At 32.2% G+C, this 24,982-nt stretch overlaps 1 protein-coding gene across 1 annotated transcript; it reads right to left on the minus strand.

Moving 5' to 3' along the window:
• Positions 1-231: 231 nt before the first annotated feature.
• On the minus strand, positions 232-23,272 carry LOC143076158 (inter-alpha-trypsin inhibitor heavy chain H3-like). The gene is made up of 12 exons (XM_076251839.1): positions 23,064-23,272; positions 17,465-17,622; positions 16,943-17,053; positions 15,268-15,515; positions 13,478-13,644; positions 11,503-11,788; positions 9,844-10,529; positions 9,342-9,432; positions 7,056-7,217; positions 5,451-5,564; positions 3,306-3,671; positions 232-880 (listed from the first exon to the last, which is right to left on the minus strand). The coding sequence occupies exons 1-12, from the start codon at positions 23,124-23,126 to the stop codon at positions 642-644; spliced, it is 2,691 nt and encodes an 896-aa protein (XP_076107954.1). The 5' UTR covers positions 23,127-23,272; the 3' UTR covers positions 232-641.
• Between the last annotated feature and the right edge of the window lie 1,710 nt (positions 23,273-24,982).

Raw genomic sequence — 24,982 nt, forward strand, 5'->3', positions numbered from 1 at the left:
ATATAAAATGTCTGCATGTTGATTTATATTTACGAATGATGTCCTTATACCGATGATAAAATTTACTAAATGTTTGGACTAGTTTGTGATATCAAAAACCCTGGTGTAATAATTTTTCAGTAATACAGAGATTTCTTTCGTTGAAATCACATACATTGTTACAAACACGAACGACGACAGCCGTCAACATTGTGTTATATTCTTAATCACTATAAAAACAAAACAAATCTGTAACAAAGACGCATTTATTTATTTACTACGGATCTTCCCCCTCAAGGAATATATAACCTTACATGAAGCTGTCATTTGTAAAATCTTTAGGGATTTTGGCGTACAACATTTTAATTATGTCTACGATGAGTTTATGTATAAATAAATATATTATATTAAATTCAAATCAACTAATATTTGCCACAGATGGCGCGCGTTTTGCAGTGTATTAGATCGCGAATCATTTTCTATAATTAGAATCGTTGGCTCAAATAATAAAATCCTTAACCTTTTAAAAACATATTGTATCAAATAAGTTTTATAACAAACTCGCACAATAAATGTGATACATTTTTAGCTAAGAGTACAGTAACAACTTAAAGAGCACATAATAATGACAGAAGTCAATAGTTATTTAAAACAGTAGTCTTTCAGGCATGCATATCAGGTACAATATACTTTGAAATATTTTCATCTAACAGGCCTTCCATAGGCTGGGGTACATTCCAGCATGTCGTGTCCTCTCCAGTAATCACGTTTTGTTTCTGGTCCAAATTCGTGTAGAAACGATACATATGGCCGTCTCCAACTTCCAAGAAATGGCCATGTTCATTACCTTGCTTATCCAATGTAATCTGGAACAGCTTAGTAGATTTGTGTACAAGTTCTCCTAAAACAACATAATTTACAATACAATTATGTGACAACCATAGCTGTGGTATTTTTCTTAAAATCTTAGTTATACTAGTACTTACAATGTATATGACCTTGGTCTATGTACATATCCAACAAAGGACACCCTCTAACATTGTAGATGAGAATAGACTTCATGACAGAACTCTTTATTTTAGTGAACTCGTATTTCTTATATTGTAGTATGTTTGGTTTCTCTATTTCTTCTTTAGTTTTTGCTCAAACACAAAAGAGGATACAGCATCCTCAATTAAGGGTAATCATACCGATAAAGAGTGACAATCTACTAACTATATCGGCAAAATTTGACTTTTTAACATATCTTGCCTTCTGATCCTTTTTTTAATTTAAAGTGTTCATCAATCTATAATAATTTAAATCTTATAAGGCATATCGGGAACAAAATATTTCTCTCTAAATATCATAGTTTTCATGATAATAGCCAAAAATGTAAAACAAATAGTATTTTTTTTTTTATTTCTGGGCATAAACTCCTATGAAAATTTGTCTAACAGTTTTAATGACGATGGACATTTAGTGGAGCTTATTAATCTGAACATTTTTGCTCCTTTCAGATTATCTCTATTTATAAAGGTTCAAACAATAATAGACAAAACTTATTGTTACCCTTATAAATGTAGGACTCAAATCTATGGTGGATTCCAAATCTATGGCATATTCCATATCTATAGCAAATGTGACGTCATGCCACACCAAATTTATGGCGGATTTTTTGTGTTTCCAAATCTATGTCATATTTCGTGTGAATGAAGAACAAGGCGGTACATATACGATCAATTACTTGTCTTAAACAAGTGGAAATGAACGACAAAGGGGGCATGTCTTTAAACATCCATAATGGTCAACCAAATCTTGATGGCAAACAAAACATTTCGTAAATGATAAATTTATATACCTTAATACAGACCACGAGATTGAAACGACATTAAAGATAAGCATTTTATAAACTTTGCATGGTACTAGTATCTGTTTAACCCATTCATTAAACACTAATAGTTAGTCTCTGAACATACATAACAAGAAGGATTTTTTTTATTAAAAAATATATTATCAATAAAAATGAAAAGTTTGAATTTTCAAATAATATTTATTTCATCGAAAATCCTTTTTTTTTTATTCGATAACGATTTAAATTAAATTGGTATCCGGTAATTTTGTCTTTCACTTTATAAACTTTGCCAGCCGTAGATAGTAAAATATTTACTATAACTCCTTTTCTAACATATCCGGTACTGAAAAAAAGCGGTGCCCTTATTCATCGCGGGCTTCGGCAGGTACATCACATTTTGTTCCTCTTCCGGATAATTGGTCACATTGGTCACATCTCTTTAAACCATCCGCAAATTATTGTCGAGGGAAATACCTTCATCTGAAATGGTGTTAAAATCTATCGATTCCGTCATCGTTAGCGGGGGCGACGATGTAATATGGCATTATTCAATTGTGACGTTATATGTTACTCTTCACCCCGGAAAATTTTTCAAAATAAAGATCTGTCATATATTCGGAGAAAACAAAAATCTGCCATAGATTTGATTTAATTGACCTTTGTAACTTCACATTTGCCATATATAAGGAATCTGCCATAGATTTAGAACCCGCCATAAATATGAGTCCTACACATATAAAGAAGATGTGGTATGTTTGCCAATGAGACAACTCTCTACTGTTCTATTTCAGCCATGTCGTCCTTGTTGATGTATAGGCCGGGTCATATATGACACATTTTAAAAACAAGATACCTAAAAATTGTCTGAGCAGTTTCAGCGGGGATATTTTTGCAAAAGATTACAAAAATTAACAAAAAACTGTGAAAAATTGATTATTAAGGGCAATAACTCCTTAAGGGGTCAATTGTTCATTTTTGTCATATGTTGACTTATTTGTAGATCTTACTTTGCATAACACTATTGTTGTTTACAGTTTAGCCCTACCTTTATTAGTATTCAAGATAATTATAAAAATTTGCAAAATTTCCCAATTTAGGGATAGAAACAACGGGTGGTCTGATGCGACTGAAAATTTAAAGGCAGATAGATATTCTCGTGATAATCAATGATGAATTTGACCCCCCATGTTCTTTTTTTAACCATGGTTAAGAGAAGATTCTTGTAAAAGTTACGGCGACGTCGGACGCCAAGTGATGAGCAAAGCTCACTTGACTCTTTTGTGCAAGGTGAGCAAAAAATTAAACTACCTAAGACGCTTGACACCTAGCAGAACAAATGATTTTCTGTACATATTTTTATAAAAATAAAATATATAAAATATCTGTCTTATCGAAATATGAAACAAAAATGTGAGAGAAAAAAATACTGCCACATACAGGATTCCTACATGATATTACAATTTTGTTATATCGATTCTATAAAGTTCCTCACCAAGTACCCCTGATGCAAACTGTGATATCCCTGTCTCTTTCTCTATATAGATGTTCAAGTAACTCATTGCCATGTCTGTATCCTGTTTCATATGTCGTCTGATGGAAACGATGACGTCATTTCCAAAGTCAATCATCATAGTTCTGTCATGGCGACCAACATACTTCACGATGATTGCAACATTTTCCATTCGAAAAACGGTTTTGTCATCCCAAGATAGGGACGCACCATTGAAATAAATGCTACTAGGTTTCACCACTATTTCCACAGTTGGTGTGCGTAAAACAAGTACCCCGAAGAATGTTTTAAAGTCTCCGTGTTCATTTCTAGCAGTCGATTCCACAACAGCAGCATTGATAGTTACACCTTTAGAAATATTAAAAAGGAAAAAAAACATAATTTGTGCTGTTATAGTTAGAGCTTTAAAACTGGAGTGAGAAATGAAAAAAAATATGAAATTATATCTGTTTTAAAATAAAAAGTGTTTCTTGATACAGAAATTTTAAATTTTAATAGAATACAGCTCATAATTATTAGTATTGTACCAAGCGATTAAAATTAATTGCAATAGTGATACCAATATTGCCATGTATCAAAAGCACTGTTTAAAGTATCAGCTGTATGTCATGTCAAAGTAAAAGTTATAAATTTCTTCATCTAGTTGCACAAACTAATTTTGAAAATATGAGTAATGTTTTTACGGGAACTTTCATACAAGAAGAAAGTATGATAAGGTTTCCCTTTTTTGCCCTTGATTTTGGAAATCCTGGAGTACTTAAAATCTTTCAAATAACATTCTTCTTCGAACGTAATCTTTCGTTGTTTTTTTTTTTTTTTTTTTTTTTTTTTTTTTATTTAATTTAGTTCCTTTAGTTTTGGAGTTTAGTGTAACTTCCCTGAAATAGTACACATCTTTTTTTTGGGCCAGCTGAAGCCTGTATCCAAGTGTGGGAACTTCTCGCTGTATGGAAGACCACTTGGTGGCATTATGCTGTTCTATGAATTTTGTTCGAACTGTCTAAACACATTTCCCATTTCCAACCTCAATTTTATTTAGATGTTTATAAGACGTAAGTCTGTAAGACAGCATTCAATTTTGTAGATTTTGTTTAACATATTAACAGTAGAGTATTTGGTACAATTTGCACACAGACTGCTAAAGTAACCTAGTTGCGAGATCTTGTAGATGATATTTAGATATGAACCAAGGCGTTACCAACAAATATATTTATTCACATTTTTTTTAAATTTAAATGATTCTCCTTATATATTTCAAATATCTGATCACATAACTTATTTCTATGTAATTTTGTTAAAAAAAATATATTTTATTTTTTCAAATCTACTAACTTGTCGACGAAGTCTACATTCAAATTAATTAAAGAAATGTTAAATATTTGACAATTGGAAGGCTTGATGGTAAAGTATAATGAAATATAAACTCTATGTATATTCTCAGATTAGAATTTCATAAATCTATTTGTTGCAAATTTTTATTAAAAACAAAATCGCATTCTAATTACCAATATGATACTTCAATTCAACAGGTTTTGACTCATATTGTCTCCTTCATTGATGTTTTTTTTTATCAAATTGTTGGTATATAAACGTCAAGTGACAGACATTTTATATATGCTAAGGACACATACTTAATATATTTGAATTAATTATCAACAAGTGCAATTGGAAACATTAAAAAATCGCATGCGTCTGTAAAAACGGTTTGATTTCATAACTTTAAAAACTTTTAAAAATGTTTGTTATACTTCTATTTTCGAGCAACAATGTTTCTTTTTCTCCTTTTCTTACATCGTCTTAGTTGCATTTCGAACTATTATATATCAATGTTATAGCCTGTGATCGTTGCTCACTGCTCGACAGTAGACATATCGACGAAGTTTTAGATTGGGCCAGGAATACAGGCTATCAATGTTAAATCTAACGTTGATTTGGATCTGCAATATCTATGAAATAAATATAGTCTTTACATAAAAATTTCAATAAGTTAACAGTTGACTTTCATGGGGAAACGAATTCTTAGGAATTGATCAACTATTCATTACCTGTTTTCGCACAACTTTTATAGTGAGGTGATGTATGAATTCAAGAGTATTATAAATCAAGAATACTTTCAAGATACAGTACCTGACACTGGATCTTTCACCAACTGGAGGATTTCACCATTCTTTGCTTTAATATTAAAACAAACGGGTAACTCTAGATCCTTCATTCGAACCATAAAGTGTGGATCTCCGCCAGCTAAAACAGGATACACATTTCATAGTTAAATATTATTGTTAAATAACATAGTTTAGTATGAGCATTTGAATTTTTCAGAGGGAAACCTTTAAAATGTCATTATAACATAGCATTTGCCTAGAACAAAATATTGTAATTGTAACACAGTTGTAAGGCATTTTAACTCTTTTTTAGAGTTTTAGCACAATATGTGGTAAAAGAGCAACATTTGTATTAGCATCAAAAGGTCAAAGCTCGTTATTAAACGGATGTATGTTGTTGAATGACTGAGATATTGAATATCATATGCAAGCTTCCTCTATCTCAGCGTTGTTTCATTTTTTCTGTGTTTCTTTTAACCTAGAGAACAACAAACATTGAAGAAAAAATACTATTTTTACTATTTGATGTCATGAAACAGAGTAATGAAACCGACTTCAAATGTACAGTTAAGATTTGGTGTATGACAGATATACTTCTTAAATAGATTTAGCTGCCTTATATATAAAAAAGACCAAAATGACACAGACATTAACAACTATAGGTCACCGTACGGTCTTCAACAATGAGAAAAGCCCATACCGCATAGTCAGCTATAAAAGGTCCCGATAAGACAATGTAAAACAATTCAAACGAGAAAACTAATTCATTAAGCTTATTCATTTTTACCTAATGGACTCGAATTTTTATCACACTAAAATATTTACTAGAGATTACAATGAAACAGTAAACAAGTATGCATGAAATAGTAATAATGTATCAGCAATCTCGTGCTTTTTTTTAGACGCACTCTATGAATTATTACGAAGACTGCCGATGGTTATGTGATCCAATATAAACTAAATAGACACATAAAAAGACAGACGAGAAGTTGTATTAGTTTAAATTTGTTCGTTTTTTTATCTATATTCATGATAGTTATTGATGATGATTATGAATTTTTAAAGTTAAAACAAATGAACTTATGATTACAATATGTCTTATGTCTATAATAAGTCTATATAGCCGAGAAATAAAATTTAGATATATGGTAACAAAAAATTTATGAGGAATAAATGTTGTCTGAAGTACTAGTACGTTGCATTTTTTACAAATGGTTGATAATACATCTTGTAATCGAAAGCTTTCATTAGCACGATACTGAAGTGCTTGCATCAACTTTATATTCTTTCTCATTTCTACCCAGTACAAGAAGTTAACAAATTATATAAATCTGATTATAAATCAGATTTTTTTTTCAAGTTTTGCATAAAAGGATCTGAAAACACTCCAATTTACTTTCAGTTCTGTTAAATATTACATCAGCCAATCAAATTTCAACTTGAAGGTGAGTTATTATCTGACGAAACCAGAGGATCGCTTATTTAATAGGTCGTTAAAACCGAAAGTAGAATGTAGTGTTTACATATCTTTGTAAGCAAGGCTTGGACACGGGATTTATATTTTAATCATATTGTATAAACATCAAACTGACAATGTCAGTGTAGACTATGTAACTGTATGTTAAAGTACCTCCCCCACTGAAACTTCCTCCCGACGGGCCTCCACCAGCGTAGAAACTTCCTCTCGAAATGTCATAAACCGGCAAAGGCTGGCTATACATGTAAGCACTCCCAGGTTGTCCATGCTGTTGTACTGATGAACTTGTCCTAAATGACGACCCAGACAGCGCAACTAAAACAAGTAAAACAAGGAATTAACATACTCGTTAACGATACTTTAATTCTAAGATCGACATTTCTGAAATATTTTTGTCTAGGATTTATATCATTGATTCATGTCGTTTTTTCAATTTGTTCAGGTAAACTTGACAAACTAACCGATTTTTGTTCTAGCTATATAATGGATTAGTTTTCGTAGATTATATACCTCATTCTTTAAGATTTAGTACATTTTATGAAACATGAATTTGTGTCTATAAATCATGGTAACATCTAAGCTATCAGTTTGTTGGTATTGAAATTAAAACTTTGTAAAAAGGCTTGTTTATAATTCAGATTTGAAAAATAATTACTCGTGTACCAATACGAAATTAGAAGTTGTACCATTTGATGTCTAATATCAAATCTTGTACATTATTTTCAGTGCATATTAAAAAAGAAGATGTGGTATGATTGCCAATGAGACAACTGTCCACAAGAGACCAAAATGACATAGACATAACAAGTGCATAGCCTTTTTTTTTGTCTACTTAATATTTGAATCTTCAAACGCTATTTGTCCATAATGTGCAATAAACCAGTTTGAAAAAAAAAGACACTGTTTACTATAATTTCCTAGCTTAATTATCGGTTCACATGTGTTGTCTTACTACATAAGTTAAAATTAGCTTCTATATTTCTGTGGAAATAAATTATTGACAAAAAATTAAAATTACATTTACAGGAAAACAAACTCTAAATTTGTTCAATTTGATGTTCATATACAGAGAGATGAAATGATTTTTTATTTTAAATTTAGAAGGAAATCTGTTTTGATTGACTGTTACAATTTGTGTTGTAATATTTTCGTTAGAAATTTTTCAACTTATGCTTCATTTCTAAAGTGAATAACGTGAATGTGTACCCCCTTTTTGCAGTAGCAATAACCAGATTTGTCAATTGTTTTCTTGTAAACAGAAACTGAGATGTATATGCACTTGTGATTTAATTGCTTGTGTGAATTTACTTTTAATATTAAACATTATGAGGAAAAACGATCGGGCAAAGAAACTGTTTTCCCTTCTGGACCACTTACGTGCACTCCACACTCAGAATTGAGTTGCATTAAATTTGTGTGCTTCTTTGCAATATTTGGGTTACATTTCTTGTATTTGAGTATTTTAATCTTAATTATGGTGCTACTGGTTTTTTAGCTCACCTGCCCCGAAGGGCCAAGTGAGCTTTTCTAATCACTTTGCGTCCGTCGTCCGTCGTCGTCGTCCTTCGTCGTCTGTTAACTTTTACAAAAATCTTCTCCTCTAAAACTATTAGGTCTAATTTAACCAAACATGGCCACAATCATCATTGGGGTATCTAGTTTAAAAAATGTGTCCGGTGATCCGGCCAGCCAACCAAGATGGCCGCCATGGCTAAAAATAAAACATAGGGGTAAAATGTAGATTTTGGCTTATAACTCTGAAACCAAAGCATTTAGAGCAAATCTGACATGGGTTAAATTGTTTATCAGGTCAAGATCTATCTGCCCTGCAATTTTCAGATGAATCAGACAACTGGTTGTTAGGTTGCTAACCCTTAATTGGTAATTGTAAGGAAATTTTGGTTATCTTGAATATTATTATAGATAGAGATAAACTGTAAACAGCAATAATGTTCAGCAAAGTAAGATCTACACATAATTCAACATGATCAAAATGGTCAGTTGACCCCTTAAGAAGTTATTGCCCTTTATAGTCAATTTTACCAATTTTCCTTAAATTTTTGTAATATTTTACAAAAACCTTCTCCTCTGAAACTACTAAGACAAATGTAACCAAACTTGTCCACAATCATCATAAGAGTATCTAGTTTATAAAATGTGTCCGATGACCCTGCCTGTGAACCAGGTTGCTGCCCCTGAGTTAGTAAATTTACAGAAATTTGGCTGTTTTTTGCTATTATCTTAGATATAATATTATAAACTATGATGTTAAACTTATTTTACATGATTTCAAAAGCATCAGAAAATACAGGTGAGCGACGCAGGCTGTTTAGAGCCTATAGTTTTCTTTCACACATACTTTTTGGTGGCAGCATCGGTATCTTCTTTTAAGTTTTCATAAATGTGTGTTTGATGAAATTTAAAAATATTTTTCCTTACGTTGTGCGTCTTCATTTTCTTCGAATGATCCGACATCTTTTTCATCTGGTTTTGTAACGACCATGGATGTCAAGGGTGTAACAAACTTATACTGTAAATAAAAAATGTAGTGGTAATGTAACCTACTTTTCTATTACTTTTCTACCTTTCTATTACATTCCTATTTTTCTATGTATTGTAAAGCCTTGTAAAAAAAACCATTTAAATAGTACTGTAGTGGTGGAATATCAATTTCAAGTAAGACATATCGCATAAAAAGTGACCATGCTGTTAATAGTAATCAAATCCAGAAAGCTAATGTATTGCAAAACAATTGGTTTTTTTTTCTCAATTCTTAAAATAGTTGCAGAGTATATGTATTTCAATATATACATAATGTCTTGAGTGTATCAACCATTTGTTAAAAATGCAACGTACTTTCAGACAACATTTATTCCTGATAAAGATTATAAATTCTGTGACATTTTTTGTTTCCCGATGATATATCTAACGTCATATATACCTTAAGAGAAAGATCTAAAGCTTTTTGATTCAATTGTGTTTTTTCTTCAGCATTGTCAACTTCTATTGCTGACTCCAACAGTTGTTTTATTGTTAAATATGCCCATATTCTCTCTGTAATTTTGTGGAAATCTTCAGGTTTGGTCAGTTCTGGAACACCTTTGTTTACATCTGAATCAAGAGACAGTTCTATATGTCCATCAGAACCGTCCCCAGTTACAACCAAATCCACTTCATTGACATCATCATCGGACATTTTACCGGCAATGATTAATTCCTTTCCATCAAAAAACGTATCAAAACTTAACCTTGTTACATTTTCAACAACTTCATCGTCTTTTCCAAGATATTGAAATGTTAAATTTTGTAAGGTCGCAGACGATATTTCATCATAAAATCCTTTTATTTGCAAAGAAGAATCTGAATCTTCAAAAATTCTTCTGGCAATTCCTTTGTTCTGAACAGCAAGCTTTTTGATGAAGGTATAATCAGCATTATTCCCAAATGCAAGGCTGAACATTGTTATTCCTTTTGTGTTATATGTTTTCACGTTTTTCAGAATTTTGTGGCTGGCTGTTTCTGCTCTTCCATCAGTCAGAAATACAATTAATTTGATACGTTGACTGTCTAGTTCTACGTTATTTAGAAACTGTATTCCTTTCTCCAAGGCATCATTAGCTTTTGTTCCTATTCCAAAAGTACTTATATTTATTAAAATAGTTATCGATTAGTAATCTTTCTCGCACCGTAATTATTGACGTGGACTAAAATATGTTTATTCTGATCTAATAGCTTTTCTGTTTCGTATTCGCCGATTTGTATAAAAACAAAATAGCAGAAAACCGACTTATGGTTGTATTATGATTATTTAATTTTGGGAAATTCGGTTGTCATCTTTTAAAAAAACAACGAGTGACGGTATTTTCTTTCTTTTTTATTCTTTGGTGTGAAGGGGGCTTTATTTCGTTCGTTTTATGTAACTCACATCAAGGTATGTTAACTTTTGGACGTAAAACACTTATAGGGAGGGGATCGGATGTGATCAATCATCATCACAATTACTCGTGTAGAGTTGGGAAGTCATGGGTAAAACTAAAGACTGGATAATTAATAGTGTGTGCTTCTACACTAGGGACGCAGCATATTAATGTGTTTCGGTAAGGTGATGTCTTCCTGCTCTTCATTGTCCTCATCCTCATTATCATCATCTAGTCCAAAAATTTATTTATTGAAAATTTCAGCAAATAAAATTATGGTGTATTTTTACAACACGACGGGTGCCACATGTGGAGCAGGATATGCTTACCCTTCCGGAGCACTTGAGATCACCCCTAGTTGTTGCTTATTCTTTAGTTTTCTATGTTGTATCATGTGTACTATAGATTGTCTGTTTGTCCTTTTTCATTTTTAGCCATGGTGTTGTCAGTTTATTTTCGATTTATGAGTTTGACTGTCCCTTTGGTATCTTTCGTCCCTCTTTTATAGGGACTTTCAACATATTTTATTTTATCTATTCCTAGAAATTCAGGTGACCATGGTACATATGTCTTCAGTGTATTTTAAATCCCTCTCAATATTTACATGTTTTATGCAGGTATATACAATAATAAAATCTAGTACAGTGTATATTATATAGTATACAAATAATCAAGGTTAGTACCTCCACTGGCCGCCATCCTTTGACTAAACTCTCTGGCGTTAAGTGTTGTATTGCTATTTACAGAAACCAGAGACTCCTGCCAAAGTGTAGATTGTGAACTGAATTCCATAATATTGAATCTGTCTTCTTCGTTTAAGTCTTGCAAAATCTTATCCATGGCATCACGTTGTTGTTGGATTTTCACTCCCGACATTGAGCCGCTTACGTCTAGAATGAACAGAATGTCTTTCGGAATCGGTTTCATACCGGACGGTGCAAAGAAGTGGACAAAGTATCCATCAACAACCTATAATAACAAAATAAATAATGATATTTATTAAGAGTTATAATATAATTATATAATACAAATGATATCTGACGAAAAGTTTAATTATGGCCGTTACTTCGCTAGTGTGCCCACATCTTGAGTACGCTTCTGCAGTATGAAACTATATCGAAAACATCACATTGATTCCCTAGACTTGGTTCAAAGAAGATGTGCCAGATTTGCGACATTAATATACAGTCGAGAACCAGGGACAGTTACAAACATCATGAAAACCCTAGAATGGCAAACGCTTGAATCTAGACGGAAATCCAGTAGATTGAGCATGTTTTACAAAGCCACGAAATATGGAAAGGCAGCAGTCAACATTGTTACCATCATGCGTGAGAAGACCATTTACCTCAACAAGACAATACCATCCAGAAAAATTCACTCAGATGCCTACAAATACAGCTATATACCACACACCAATACCGACTGGAACAGCCTGCGTCTTTTATACATCTCTTGAATGCTTCAAGGAGCAACGTCGGGGAGTGCAGCTTTTTTATTTGCACTTGTAAATACTGAGCAAGTTGGTTGACGTTTGAACAGCAGTATATGCGCTATGGATAATACAGATTAATAGTGCATTTATAAATAGGGTGTGCAATTTGAACTTATCCCAATGCACATACTTGCTCTTGCGGTTTAATGTCCGACCCAAACTTCAAATATTTTTCTGACATTGTTCAAAAACAATACACATATCATTAAAATACTTGAGTTTGCAACAGTGATGTTAAAAAATGGATATGGTTTAATTTAAATATACTGTTGTAAAATGTTATTCAAACAGAAATCATTTTAATTGAAGGAAGGACTTTCCTTCGTGCATGGCTCTGATTGTTCTCCGAGTTTGGCTTCCAGTTTTATTTTGTTTTTTAACAGCTCTTCAACGTTTTTATTAGGTTTTTGCATTAAAAAATCACCGAAAAGACTTAATTGATTGTCGAAATGAACATCTGGTGTAGTATAATTGGTACTGTTAATGTTATTACTTTCACTGTATTGATGCCTCTGCTAGTGACTTGGTATACATTAGGCCGTTAATTTTCTCACAGACAGTTGAATTGTTTTTCATGCCGGGGCCTTTTATAGCCAACAATACGGTAAGGATTTTTCTCATTGTTGAAGGTCGTACAGTTTCCCATTATTGCTTACATCCACTTCATAAACTTGGATAGTTGTAGCATTGGCAATCATTCCACATCTACTAATTTTTATATAGTAATCAGAACTTCCAAATTAACAGGAATTATTTTTGTTGTTGTCATATTAAATTTTATTAATTAACTGTTCTAAAAACTTTAAAATGGTCGAAATACTTAGAGTTTCTACCCAAGGAATATTACTACCGTAACTGTTTCTCGAAAATTATTTCGGAATTTCAGGTCCTAAATGCTCTTCAACTTTGTACTTTATTTTGCCTTTAAACTTGTGTTGCAATAACTGCAAAATATATAGCATTTCCCTTGATAAGGAAAGTCAGATTTTTTGTTTTATAAATAGGTCTATAAAATTAGCCGAAAAATATTAGATCTGATTTTTTTTCTAACTTTTTCTCTTACTTCGTAGGAGGGTTTTTTGTCCAAATCACAACATTTAAGTTAAACTATAATGTAATAACTTCTGAAACATGTCATAATATCAACTTTATATTATACTTACCAAAACCTCTCCGCCATCAAATTTTCTTTCAACGTCATATTCAATCACAAAGAGCCCGGATATTCCTTGGTCGGATTGTTGTTTTTGGTCATCAGTAGTAGGTGCATAGTGAATCATCGCTGATTTTGTTGTTGGCCTATTAATCGTCACCAAAGCATTCTTGCCTTCTAAAACATTAAAAACACAATGACTTACCATATCCCATCATGATTATATATTTTATTAGATGTCTTAGAAACTGTTAATATCCTTGGTTTTTTTTCTTCAAACATTTCAGAATGATTTATCATAGTTTAGCTGTATATAAACAGAAATGTATACGCAAACATAATCTTTTAAAAACCGCTACACTTACGTATCAGCATTGTATGCAGCATGTATTCCCTTAGTTACATTATTTATTTGACTTGTGTGTGTGTGTGTGTGTTTGACAATTTGTGTGTGTGAAAAGACAGTATCAAATGGTGGTATATTAATCCTATAATAATAATTGATTTTTTTGGTAAAATGATGTACCTCATACCAAAAATTCTTTTGATGACATATATTTGATTGGAAATGCACAAAAATGTCTCAAAATGATAACGCTTTAAAAAAATGAATAAAGTTTTGAAATTAATTTTGAACTTAGGTACTAACAAGTGTTTGCTTAACAGAAAACAGACACATTTAAGCACCATTTTTTCGGTGCAAACATGCAAACTTTGATTTTAGGACCAACACAGTAAAGTGAAACTTTATTTTGCCGTTTTAAAATCTTGTATTAAGGGCCTTGTAATAACTTTTTGATTTTTAAGAATGTCTACATTGCTGGAGTATAGATCTCGTATTGTTTTTCAATGATTTCCATTTAATAGGGTTAGCTCTTACAAGGAAGGTTTTGCTCCTATTGAATAAATTAAAATTTTACGAACACCATCAGTTGGTTGACAATTATAGAATATACTTGACCACGGGTATGTTCCAATTATTGTATGCACATTTCTGTCCAGTTGTATTTGATTGTGACTTCCTAAATTAATACTGATAACCGGATGTATACGTTTATGAGCAACACAGCGAGTGTTATATGTGATGCAAGATCTTCTTAATCTTTAAAAATCACCCCGTTTATTTGGAGAGGTTTATTTGCAAAACATTTTTATGCCCCACCTACGATAGTAGAGGGGCATTATGTTTTCTGGTCTGTGCGTCTTTCCGTCTGTCCGTCCTTCTGTTCGACCGTCCGTTCCATTTCAGGTTAAAGTTTTTGGTCAAGGTAGTTTTTGAAGAAGCTAAAGTCCAATCAACTTGAAACTTAGTACACATGTTCCTTATGATATGATCTTTCTTATTTTAAAACAAAATTAATCTTTTGACCCCATTTTCATGGTCCACTGAACATAGAAATTAAAAGTGTGAGTTTCAGGTTAAAGTTTTTGGTCAAGATAGTTTTCAATGAAGTTTAAGTCCAATCAACTTGAAACTTAGTACACATGTTCCCTTTTGATTGATCAATTTACTTTTAAGGCCAAATTAGATTTTTAACCTAATTTCACGGTCCATTGAACATGGAAAATGATAATGCGAGTGGGGCATCCGTGTACTTTGGACACATTCTTGTTTGTTATGAATAGCACTGGTTATGTCGGTCTTTTATTACCTTATGAGTATTGGTCGTTCCTTATCTTATTAAACTTTGTTTTTGGTTATTTCATGCACCACTGTGGTTTGCGGATGGTTCAGAACAAGGAATATCTTATAATTGCTTACATCCATGCATGTAAACTATGTAAATATTGTTTTCTTACCATCAATACTACTGTCAGAAAGTATGTCATTTCTAATCGGTGGCACAGAGACTTTAGTGATATCCCTCGACTCGTGTATAGCTACGTCTATTTTGAAATCTTCTACTATCTGACCGGGGTCAATATATATGATGTGCTCATATTCCCCGTAAACTCGCTCCAATAATTCTTGGTAGGTCAGATTGAATGTTATTGAACTCTCGGCTGCAACGTTAACTTCAACACTGAACCGGTTGGTATGCCTAGGTCTGTAAAGAGATAGCTTAATGTTTGTAAAACCATGGAAATACACTTCCATAATACTTCCATGCTAAAACAGAATCAAAGGCTGTTAACACTGGCGGATCTATAAATTTTCATAAGTGGGGACCCACTGACTGCCCGCTCCAGTCACGCTTCAGTGATTCCCTATTGAAGCAACCAAATTTTTTCACCCTCCCACCACCCCCCCCCTTCTTAATCCGCCTCTGCGTCAACAATGATGAAGGATTGTCAATTCAATTTAGATTTGATACGTGTGGCTACCGTTAAGAATTACTAGTAATCAAATAAGGCAACTACTCCTTCAAACAAAAGTGTTACGCTTTCTGTACGCTACAGCACATTTACAACAACACTTTAAGGGGTCTATTTGGGGAACAAAATCCAGCTTATCCTTATTTCTTATGACGACAATCAAATATTTCACGCTCTTAAATCTTCTAATTCTGTAGACCTAAATTATATTACAAGAGGAATTGTTTACATGCGCTGGCTCTGAATGTGCTTCAACTGTAATCTGCCTTAGGCCGTTCTGTTATTAAATAACTGTGTAATTAAAATGCTGAATCTTGACTCTTGTATTGGATTTCCTATCACAAAAGGAATGCCAAGAAACACGAACGTGCGTTTCAGAGAAGATCATGACCTAGAACTCCATGAAAACTGGTACCCACAGAAATTGAACACAATGTCACTAAAACATATACGGGAATTGAAAAGAAAATTCTGCATATTGCACAAAAAAGGATGATAATAACCAGCGACGCTCAGATGAAAAAAGTTTGAAAGCCAAAACAAGTACAAAGTTGAAGATTACCGAGGACAAAAAGTTCCAAAAAGTTGTGACCAATACGGCCAGGGTAATCCGCCTGGGACACGAACATCCTTATTATTTAGAATAATTCATACTTAAAATTGCAACGATTGCATTGTCTAAAAACACGAATAAATCATAAATAACAAGAAAAACTGTTCAGTCAGTTTTGTTTACAATAGCGAGCGTAGCGTATCGGAATTTACGATTTTAAGCCCGTCTACTTTTGTGGACAACACAATCAAATATAGACACGATTCCAAAAGGAAACGGTTATGTGTCTTTTATAAATCATAAGTATTTCTAAAAATACATCTATGTATTACTTATAAATAATTGAGTCAGGTATCTTCATTTGTTACCACAAGTTACTTAATATTAAAACCTTTACTAAATTCTTTCATGGATACACAGATGTGGTTTGCAAGTTTGAATGTTCCTGTAGAAAACTTAGTTCTAAGGTAAGGAAGCACAAAAGTCATCTTAATGTTTACACTGGTGGGGTCTACCAAATCCTGAAATTTATTTGAGTTTTGGTGACTAGTTGTCTCATTGGCAATCATACCAGATCTCCTTATTCTCTTATAGTTGTGTACATACTTTTGTGAAACGATTCCAGCTGTTTGTCCCTTTTTCTTTGCTGTTTCGTACTTTTTCTTTGCTTTCTCCTTCTCATTGATTTCTCCTGGATATAGTTTGCCATCAATCTCCCTGTTTATTTAATGATAATATTATTCAATAAAAAGGACAAAAGGGATATTATATGAAATGTAAGATATAATAAAACATAAATTGAGTATACCGGATCAGGCATAGACAACATTTCTTATGACGAAACATTAAAACGCATATTACAGGAACAGTGTAGATTTATCATATAGGGCATAAAATCGCAAAACAACTTTGACCAACCCAGAAGCAACTAATCCGAGTTTGTATTACATTTTTGTCTGCATAGTATATTGATTCATAGTAAACGAAGTCAAAGACGGCCCATAGTAGAACTGTTAACTACTGCTTTCGTTTCATTCAAAATTTTGAAAAATGCTTTGTTCAAAACAAGACGTATAGAAAATTATTGTTTTTCAAATTTTATATGTATTTGTTGATTTAGTAACTTACATGACAAATTCGGTGATGAATGCGGCATCTGGAAGAGTAACATCGAATTTAGCTTCTACAGACTTGTTATCACTATTTGCTACAGTACTTGTAACAAGTGTTGTGGCAAACCTATATCTGATATCAGATTGAACATGGAGAGAGGTAATTTCTAGGTTCTGAAATGAAAAAAGTATAAGCTAAAAGCTTGCATACCAAAAAAAAACCAATTATCACAAAATTGGTTTGTTTCTTCTGAGAGAAGTATAGTTTGAACATGGGAATAAAAAATAAGTTATTACATCATATTAAGTATATACTTACATTATATGTATGTTTCATTATAATACGTTATTCTGATTGGCTACACTGCAATTTCGCGTTATTCTTTAATCAACTTCATTAAACAATAAAATGTATCATTCATGATGACACGAGGTCCCACTTTAAAATGCACAGGTGAATTCAATAAAAACTTGATAAAAATCGTGCTTTCATGATCCTAGCTAAAAAATGTAATTATAAGTATTGAATGCTTCCTTTTGTAACTTCATAGTGTTGTAAAAGCGTTGACCGTGCGCACATTTTTAAAATGAAGCGCTTCCGCGCATCATACAAAATGTACTTCGATCAACGCTTGTATACCCCCAATGAAATTACAGAAAAAAAAAGCATTCAATTCTTAATTACTGATTTGCTTTTGTTTGTTTTCGTGTCAATTGCAAATAGTGGATACATATGTAGGATGAAACATAAGAAAACTATGTATGTTAGAGTTGCAAAAAATGAATAAAAACCCTTTTGTAGTGACATTGTTTTGCTTGGTTGCTGTCTTGTTTTTATACTCTTCTGTCCAATTTCATTTAAACTAATGTGACATTTATTACAACTAAGATGTATTAAAAAAAAGCGAATGACAAAACAGTATTGGTGTGGTGTTTGACTTAAAATTGTATCCGAAAAATCTTCAGTAAGTTCGATTCCTAAAGCATAACCCTGGAGCTGTTGGAGTTGCTTTGTTGAGAATAATATCATTGCAAACTTATACATGTTACATCATGAATTTTTTTTTTATTTTGTGGATTTTAAAATCCTAAACTTTGGTATGAAATAGTCTTAGTAGAGGTTTGAGACCAAATAATGTTAATATATCTGTTATGTTTCGATGTAATAAAATATTAAAGCTGACACGAGAAAAGTGTTGTTGAAACGATAGGGATGTGATACAAAATCACAAATGCGCTTGACAAATACAAAAAGCAAAGAAGGACAGTTTGTATTGCTACTTTCATCTCAAATTCACAACGAGACCTTGCACATTAAACAATATATCACACGTGCAACTCACTGCAAATGTAAGACGACCTGCCAACAGATCTTTTCGAACAATTATGAATTATATGAGACATGATCATCTAACAAGCACTGTTATAAAGTGCCCGACAATCCCGGAACAAAATAAAAAATTGTTCTTCTTTGGGTAAACAAGGCTTTAATACTACCTGTTGTTGATATAAGCATTTACAAAAGCAACTGACATAACACAATTGAAAATAAGGTATGAAGTGCACAAAAATTTAAAAAAAAACGTGTCAGAAAGAGAGAAAGGGATAATGAAGTGGTGTACATTCATTTAGATACTGATATATTGAAACTACATTGTATCTAATAAGAATTAAGCCTCAGATATAATAAGGATTTATTTAATGGATTTGAAATTTATTCATACAATTTTTCGTACATAAATGACAGTGCAGCATAAGCCTCTAAAGGCTGGTCGGTATAAATATACACTAGAAAACACACCCGCGAAATCGCGGGCATTCAGAGCGTAGTTTAAAGTATGTAAAGTGTTGTTCGGAGAATTTTGTAAAATATTGAATGACTGGAGAATTTCAGAAAAAGTATCACAGGTTGTTGAAGACAGGAAAATGTTTTTTCTTTATCCCTCCTCCTTTATTTCCAAAATTCCCAATTTTTGGTTTTCTATCAATTTCAATATGAACATACATTTAGTATGTTATGAACATTTAAGAAAGGAGCCTGTAATTCAGTGGTTGTTTTTCCGGTTCATTTTTTTAACATAAATAAGGCTGCTAGTTTTCTCGTTTGGATTGTTTTACATTGTCATTTCGGGGTCTTTTAAAGCTGAGTATGCAGTATGGGCTTTGCTCGTTGTTGAAGGCCGTAGGGTGACCTATTGTTGTTAATGTCTGTGTCATTTTAGTCTCTTGAGGACTGAGAGTTCTCTCAACATGGCAATCATACCACATCTTCTTTTTTTTTGTAATCAATGAATTTTGTAAAAGATTTAATGACTGGAGAATTACAGAAAAGGTATCAAAAGTTCACATGAATAATTTTAGCGCTTATCTGTACATGTATATAATGAACATTCATTACTATATAAATAAAGTGTATTTACTTTCAATTCTTAGTTTACTAATCGACCCATGGTGGTCATTGATATAGTATACAGACCCTCTCTATTTAAAAAACTCTGTGACCACCGTGGATAGTAAACTTGAAAATGATAGCAGATAGAATTCTGAAAATACACTTTATTCTTAGTATGTGTATGTTCAAAGTATACAGAAAAACGCAAACCGGAAGTCTAATCTGGCTTAAAATTTCGTCCAATGACGGTACAATATCCGGATGCCTTTTTTCTCGTTTTTCTCCCAAAATAACTCAATCTGAATAATCATATAAATGGATAACAAATGCGACTATGCACTGTACCTATAGGACACAGAAGCGTGTTGATTAATTTATTGTGGAAAGAAGAGAAGCGACACACAAAATGAGGTCTTCTCGTTTAAGTATAGATGTTAATTTACTGCTTATGTTTAAAATTGTAATATAAATATAGATTCCTACACTTCAACAAGTGTATTACGATATTTCTACACTCGAGACAGTTAAATTTTATTATTTAAAGCGCGAGGCTTGCCGAGCTCTTTAAATAACTAAAATTTAACTGTCGAGAGTGGAGAAATATCGTAATACACGAGTTATAGTGTCGGAATCTGTTTCTCTAATGATTTTTATCCTTCTTTTTCAAAGATTTTCAGAAACTTGTGTTCTTTATATGCGACGTCATCAGGCATTGCCGCCTTTTTTCATGGCGTCACAATAGGAAAATTCAGAAGAAAACAAAACATTTAGACGTCATAATCAAATTTCGACTAATTATTTGCCGAGAACAGATTTTTCACTAGTGAGGAGAAATATTTTTCTCACACCGGTCAGGAAATGTGAAAATAGCACAAAAATTAGAGAAATATACAATTGTATTTCATGTACATGTACCAAGTTGTAATTTAAGATAAAAATGTCTATCTATATAAGACAAGACATCTTATGAATAAATGTGCCATTACTGTAATAAACGAGCAAACACCTATACACGCAGATTTTTTTGTACGACCAGCAGGCACGAGAGGCAAACGGGAATGAAAGGCAAAGGGTTTACTCTTTTTTACTGCAGTTCTTCGCGTTAAAAGTCTTAATATTGTCAATGAGGTCCTTCACATAGCGTGAAGTTGAATATGGTTGAATCATTAGTCGTTCGGGATCGCGCTACATCAACCCATTGAGAGACAGCTGTGTGGTGATATCATCAAATTAAAACCTATATCGGTTAAATAAATGTATATCTCTCAAATGCTGTGAAATAATAATACTTCATATTAACTTCAACAGGATTAAAATGAAGTAGATTTAGTGGACACTTGAACAACTCTGGACAAGAGATATTATCAGCTTGTATATCGGAAAGAAATAATTACTCCTTACCAACTTGATTGTAACCTATACAATATATGTACTGTTAATAAAAATGTCAAATGCAGAGTGTTTATTCGTAATTAAGAAACATATAAATAAATGAAAAATTAGTCATTCCACTTTTTAAACTAAAAAGGGAAAAAAGTACTCATATTTTATGTGAATGAATTTTATGTTCTAAGCGGTCAACAAGAAGATTGTTTCCCTTCAATGTATGTGTTGTTAAGCATGCCAAAAGTAAGTAGGACTATTCGTTTAGTACAATTCTGCGTGGAAATAATGAAAATTCTAGGTTTTCTTTCTTGGTTTAGATTTCTAAAATAGATTATCGTTATTAATCTGAGGTGTGAGGTAGAGGGCGCAAATGTCGCCTGAAATTATGTCACACGAAGGTCATTTTCAAAAGTTTTTCAAAATAAATTTTACTACACATCACAGTATCACAGCTCCTTTTATTAGTGCACTTTCAATTTCTTAAAACATTTTGGCCTGATTTCTAGTATATATTATGTACTCAAGTTAAAATTAAACATATAGATTAAGGGTACGACCATTTGACTTGAAGGGGAGGGTTATGTTTTTTTTCAAAACAAAATATTCTGTTTCTCATTTGATAGAAAAAAATATTCTAGTCAAATAGATGACAAAAAAACATATTCCAAAATTATTTTTTTTAAATTCTGACTCAAACAAAAAAAACCATAACACCCCTCCCCCCTGAGGTTAAATGGTTTCTTCATAATGATCTAAATAGAAATCTCAAAATCATCACAGGTACCAGAAATTAAACATGAATAAAGGCGTCAATCCTGAAAAGAATATTAAAGGACGATTTTCTTGTATACCCCAGTTATATAAATATGCATTAAGAAAATAATGGAAAAGAAAATATAAAAATAGAGTAATGAAATTGTTTCGTGCAAAAAAAACAAGAGTATTTCACTTTGAAAAAAATAGTATAGTTTTGTAACCAAAGTCTGTTCATTTCAATTAATATCTATACTAATGTAGTAACAAATGAAGCACTGACCATTTGTAATCATATTCACGGTACCTATTTATCTGCAACAGATGCGCATTTCGATTTCTTAAGTGATGCTCGAGGCAAAATGTTTTCGACATCCAAAACTTATTTAAAAAGTGAAGAGCTTGTAAACCAACAACGAATAAAGTTTAGCCAAATACGCGTATGGAATCTGATCTATACATGTACATTGGGGAGATGTATTCCTTGATTTAAACAAATTAAACAGCAAATTTTAAAAACATCAATGTCCGCATTTTCATGCCTGTACCGAATTTTACTTAGATAAAACTCATATATTTATTAAATAATATACCGTCTGCTTGTTAACTGAAAAAAAGGAACGTTCGCATTGTGAACATCATTGATAAAATTCAGATGGAAATGGGGAATATGTCAAAGAGACAACAACCCGACCAAAGAGCAGACAACAGCAGAATGATATACATTTTCTTTGTACTTGATATTCTTTAGATGTATTTTTCATCTTCATGTTTTACTTTGGAATGTTTCCATCGGCGGATTATAGAGAGGGGGCCTGGGGATATTCCCCCCCTTTTTTCCCGATTTTTTGTTGTTGTTAATGTGAACGTTTCAAAATGACTGGATCCACACCTGGTATCAGAAATTCAAAAATATTGTTACCCCTCTTTTTTGTGAAAAAACATGCTTATTTTGCATTTGTACATATTTCTGCATACATGTATATAAATGTCTGACTATATCATACTAAACAAACCAACAGGCAATCATAAATTACTAACGATATTATATTATTAAATGAAAACAACAACATTGAAAACTTACATTACTTTTGGAATATACAACTGTAAACAACAGAAAAACTAAACATGTAAATCTTGCATCCATGTTGTTGCCTTGAGAAATTACGATTCACATAAACATCTATTTGTATCTCAAGTCTTTAAGATTGAATGACAATGATGTAAGAAGTAAGTAGGGTTTTCCCTTACTTCTGACTACGCAGCCGTGTGTACTTAGACAAAGTACATCTGTAAGTGTTGATACGAATGAAGATCTAGGCATAATATCTATCATATTTGTTTGAAGTTTAAGTATGTTAATAAATCGGATTACAAGCTAAAATTATATAACAAATCATTTCTATTTCTTAAATATATTGAATAATACGAAATGTAATACAGTCTCGAAAAAGTTAAACGTTACGTATTTAATTTTAATAAAATTGATTACATTATAATTGGTGAGTTAGCAAATAAAACGTTTGATTAACTTTGGGGAACACAATTACGCTAACAGTAGGAAGTATTTAAGATCTTGCCATCTACAAATGTATCTACGAGATGAAACCAGATATTGGTGAATATCCTAAACATAAACTGATCGGATTTGTAATAAAAAAATAGATAACTCAGAGATTCATAATGGGGAAAAACCTCATTGTGCATCATCAATACAAAATAATTTGATTTCTATGAGTATTGGCTCCCCTGTTTAGGAATGTGGTTTTTGTGCTTTAAAACAATTACCATGTATTTATTAGAATTATAGACTTTTGTGACAGTCGTTCCATAACCACGCCTTTTACAAACAAGAAAAATATTTTGTTCTTACTTCTCTAATACAAGTTCTAGCATATGAAAAACAAGAATGTGGCCATAGTACATAGATGCACCACTTTCACTATCATTTTTATGTTCAGTAGACCGTGAAATGGGAATTTACCTAACCTAATAATGACTTTACGGATCAGCAAACAAGCAAGCTAACCAAGGCTTCTACCTTTCCCAACACAATCAATGAAATCGGCTGTAATAACATTTTGATTTTCATTTAGGTTAATTTTCATGTGTTTAACAAATACTGACATATCCCGGAAAAAATTTGTTTATTATTTTGATACACTATTATATTTATTTCCTATTTCTCTATTAAGAAAGTGTCTCCCTTTAATGTAAGCATCAAATATACTTATATTATTCTTTGATAGACATTTTTATTTGTTTTACTTTAAAAAAAAAAAAAAAAAAAAAGTGTTACTTTGATATTTATTTTTGATGATGTCGATACGGGGACGTTAAATCCAATGCTTCATGACGACAGATTATCGCATATTCTATATGTTATGGAACAACTGCAGCAAATGATTGAGGGTTCCGTAAGCGATCTTCATGCAGAAAGACACAAAATATCCATATTTATGATTGCCTGTTTGAAATGTTCGGCTTTTATCCCATTTGACTCACTTTGCGAAACTTTAAATTGAGAATGGAAAGGGGAATGTGTCAAAGACCAGTAAACCGCACAAGGCAATCTATGGGTCTTCATACAGCGAGAAAAACCCGCACCTGTAGGCGGACTTCAGCTCTTCCCTCAACCAAAAATAATATATTATACATAGATGAATTCTCACCCTCAAATACCAGAAAAAAAAACATTAAAAAAGTAGAGGCTCGAATCTGTGTCGCTCACCTAATATTTTTTTGTAAACTGCATTTTAACCCTATTTTCTATTTTTAGCCATGTCGGCCATGTTTGTTGACAAGCGGGGTCATCCGACAAATTTTTAAACTAGATACCCTTATGATTGTTGTGGCAAAATTTTTCAGAGGAGAGGATTAACAAAATTTTACGAAAAGTTGTTTAAACTAGACTTTAAACTCCTTAAAGGGTCAGTTGACAATTTTGGCCTTGTTTAACTTATTTGTAGATCTTACTTTGTTGAACATTATTGCTGTTTACAT

This window comes from Mytilus galloprovincialis, chromosome 1 (assembly GCF_965363235.1).
Source record: "Mytilus galloprovincialis chromosome 1, xbMytGall1.hap1.1, whole genome shotgun sequence".
Lineage (NCBI taxonomy): Eukaryota > Metazoa > Mollusca > Bivalvia > Mytilida > Mytilidae > Mytilus > Mytilus galloprovincialis.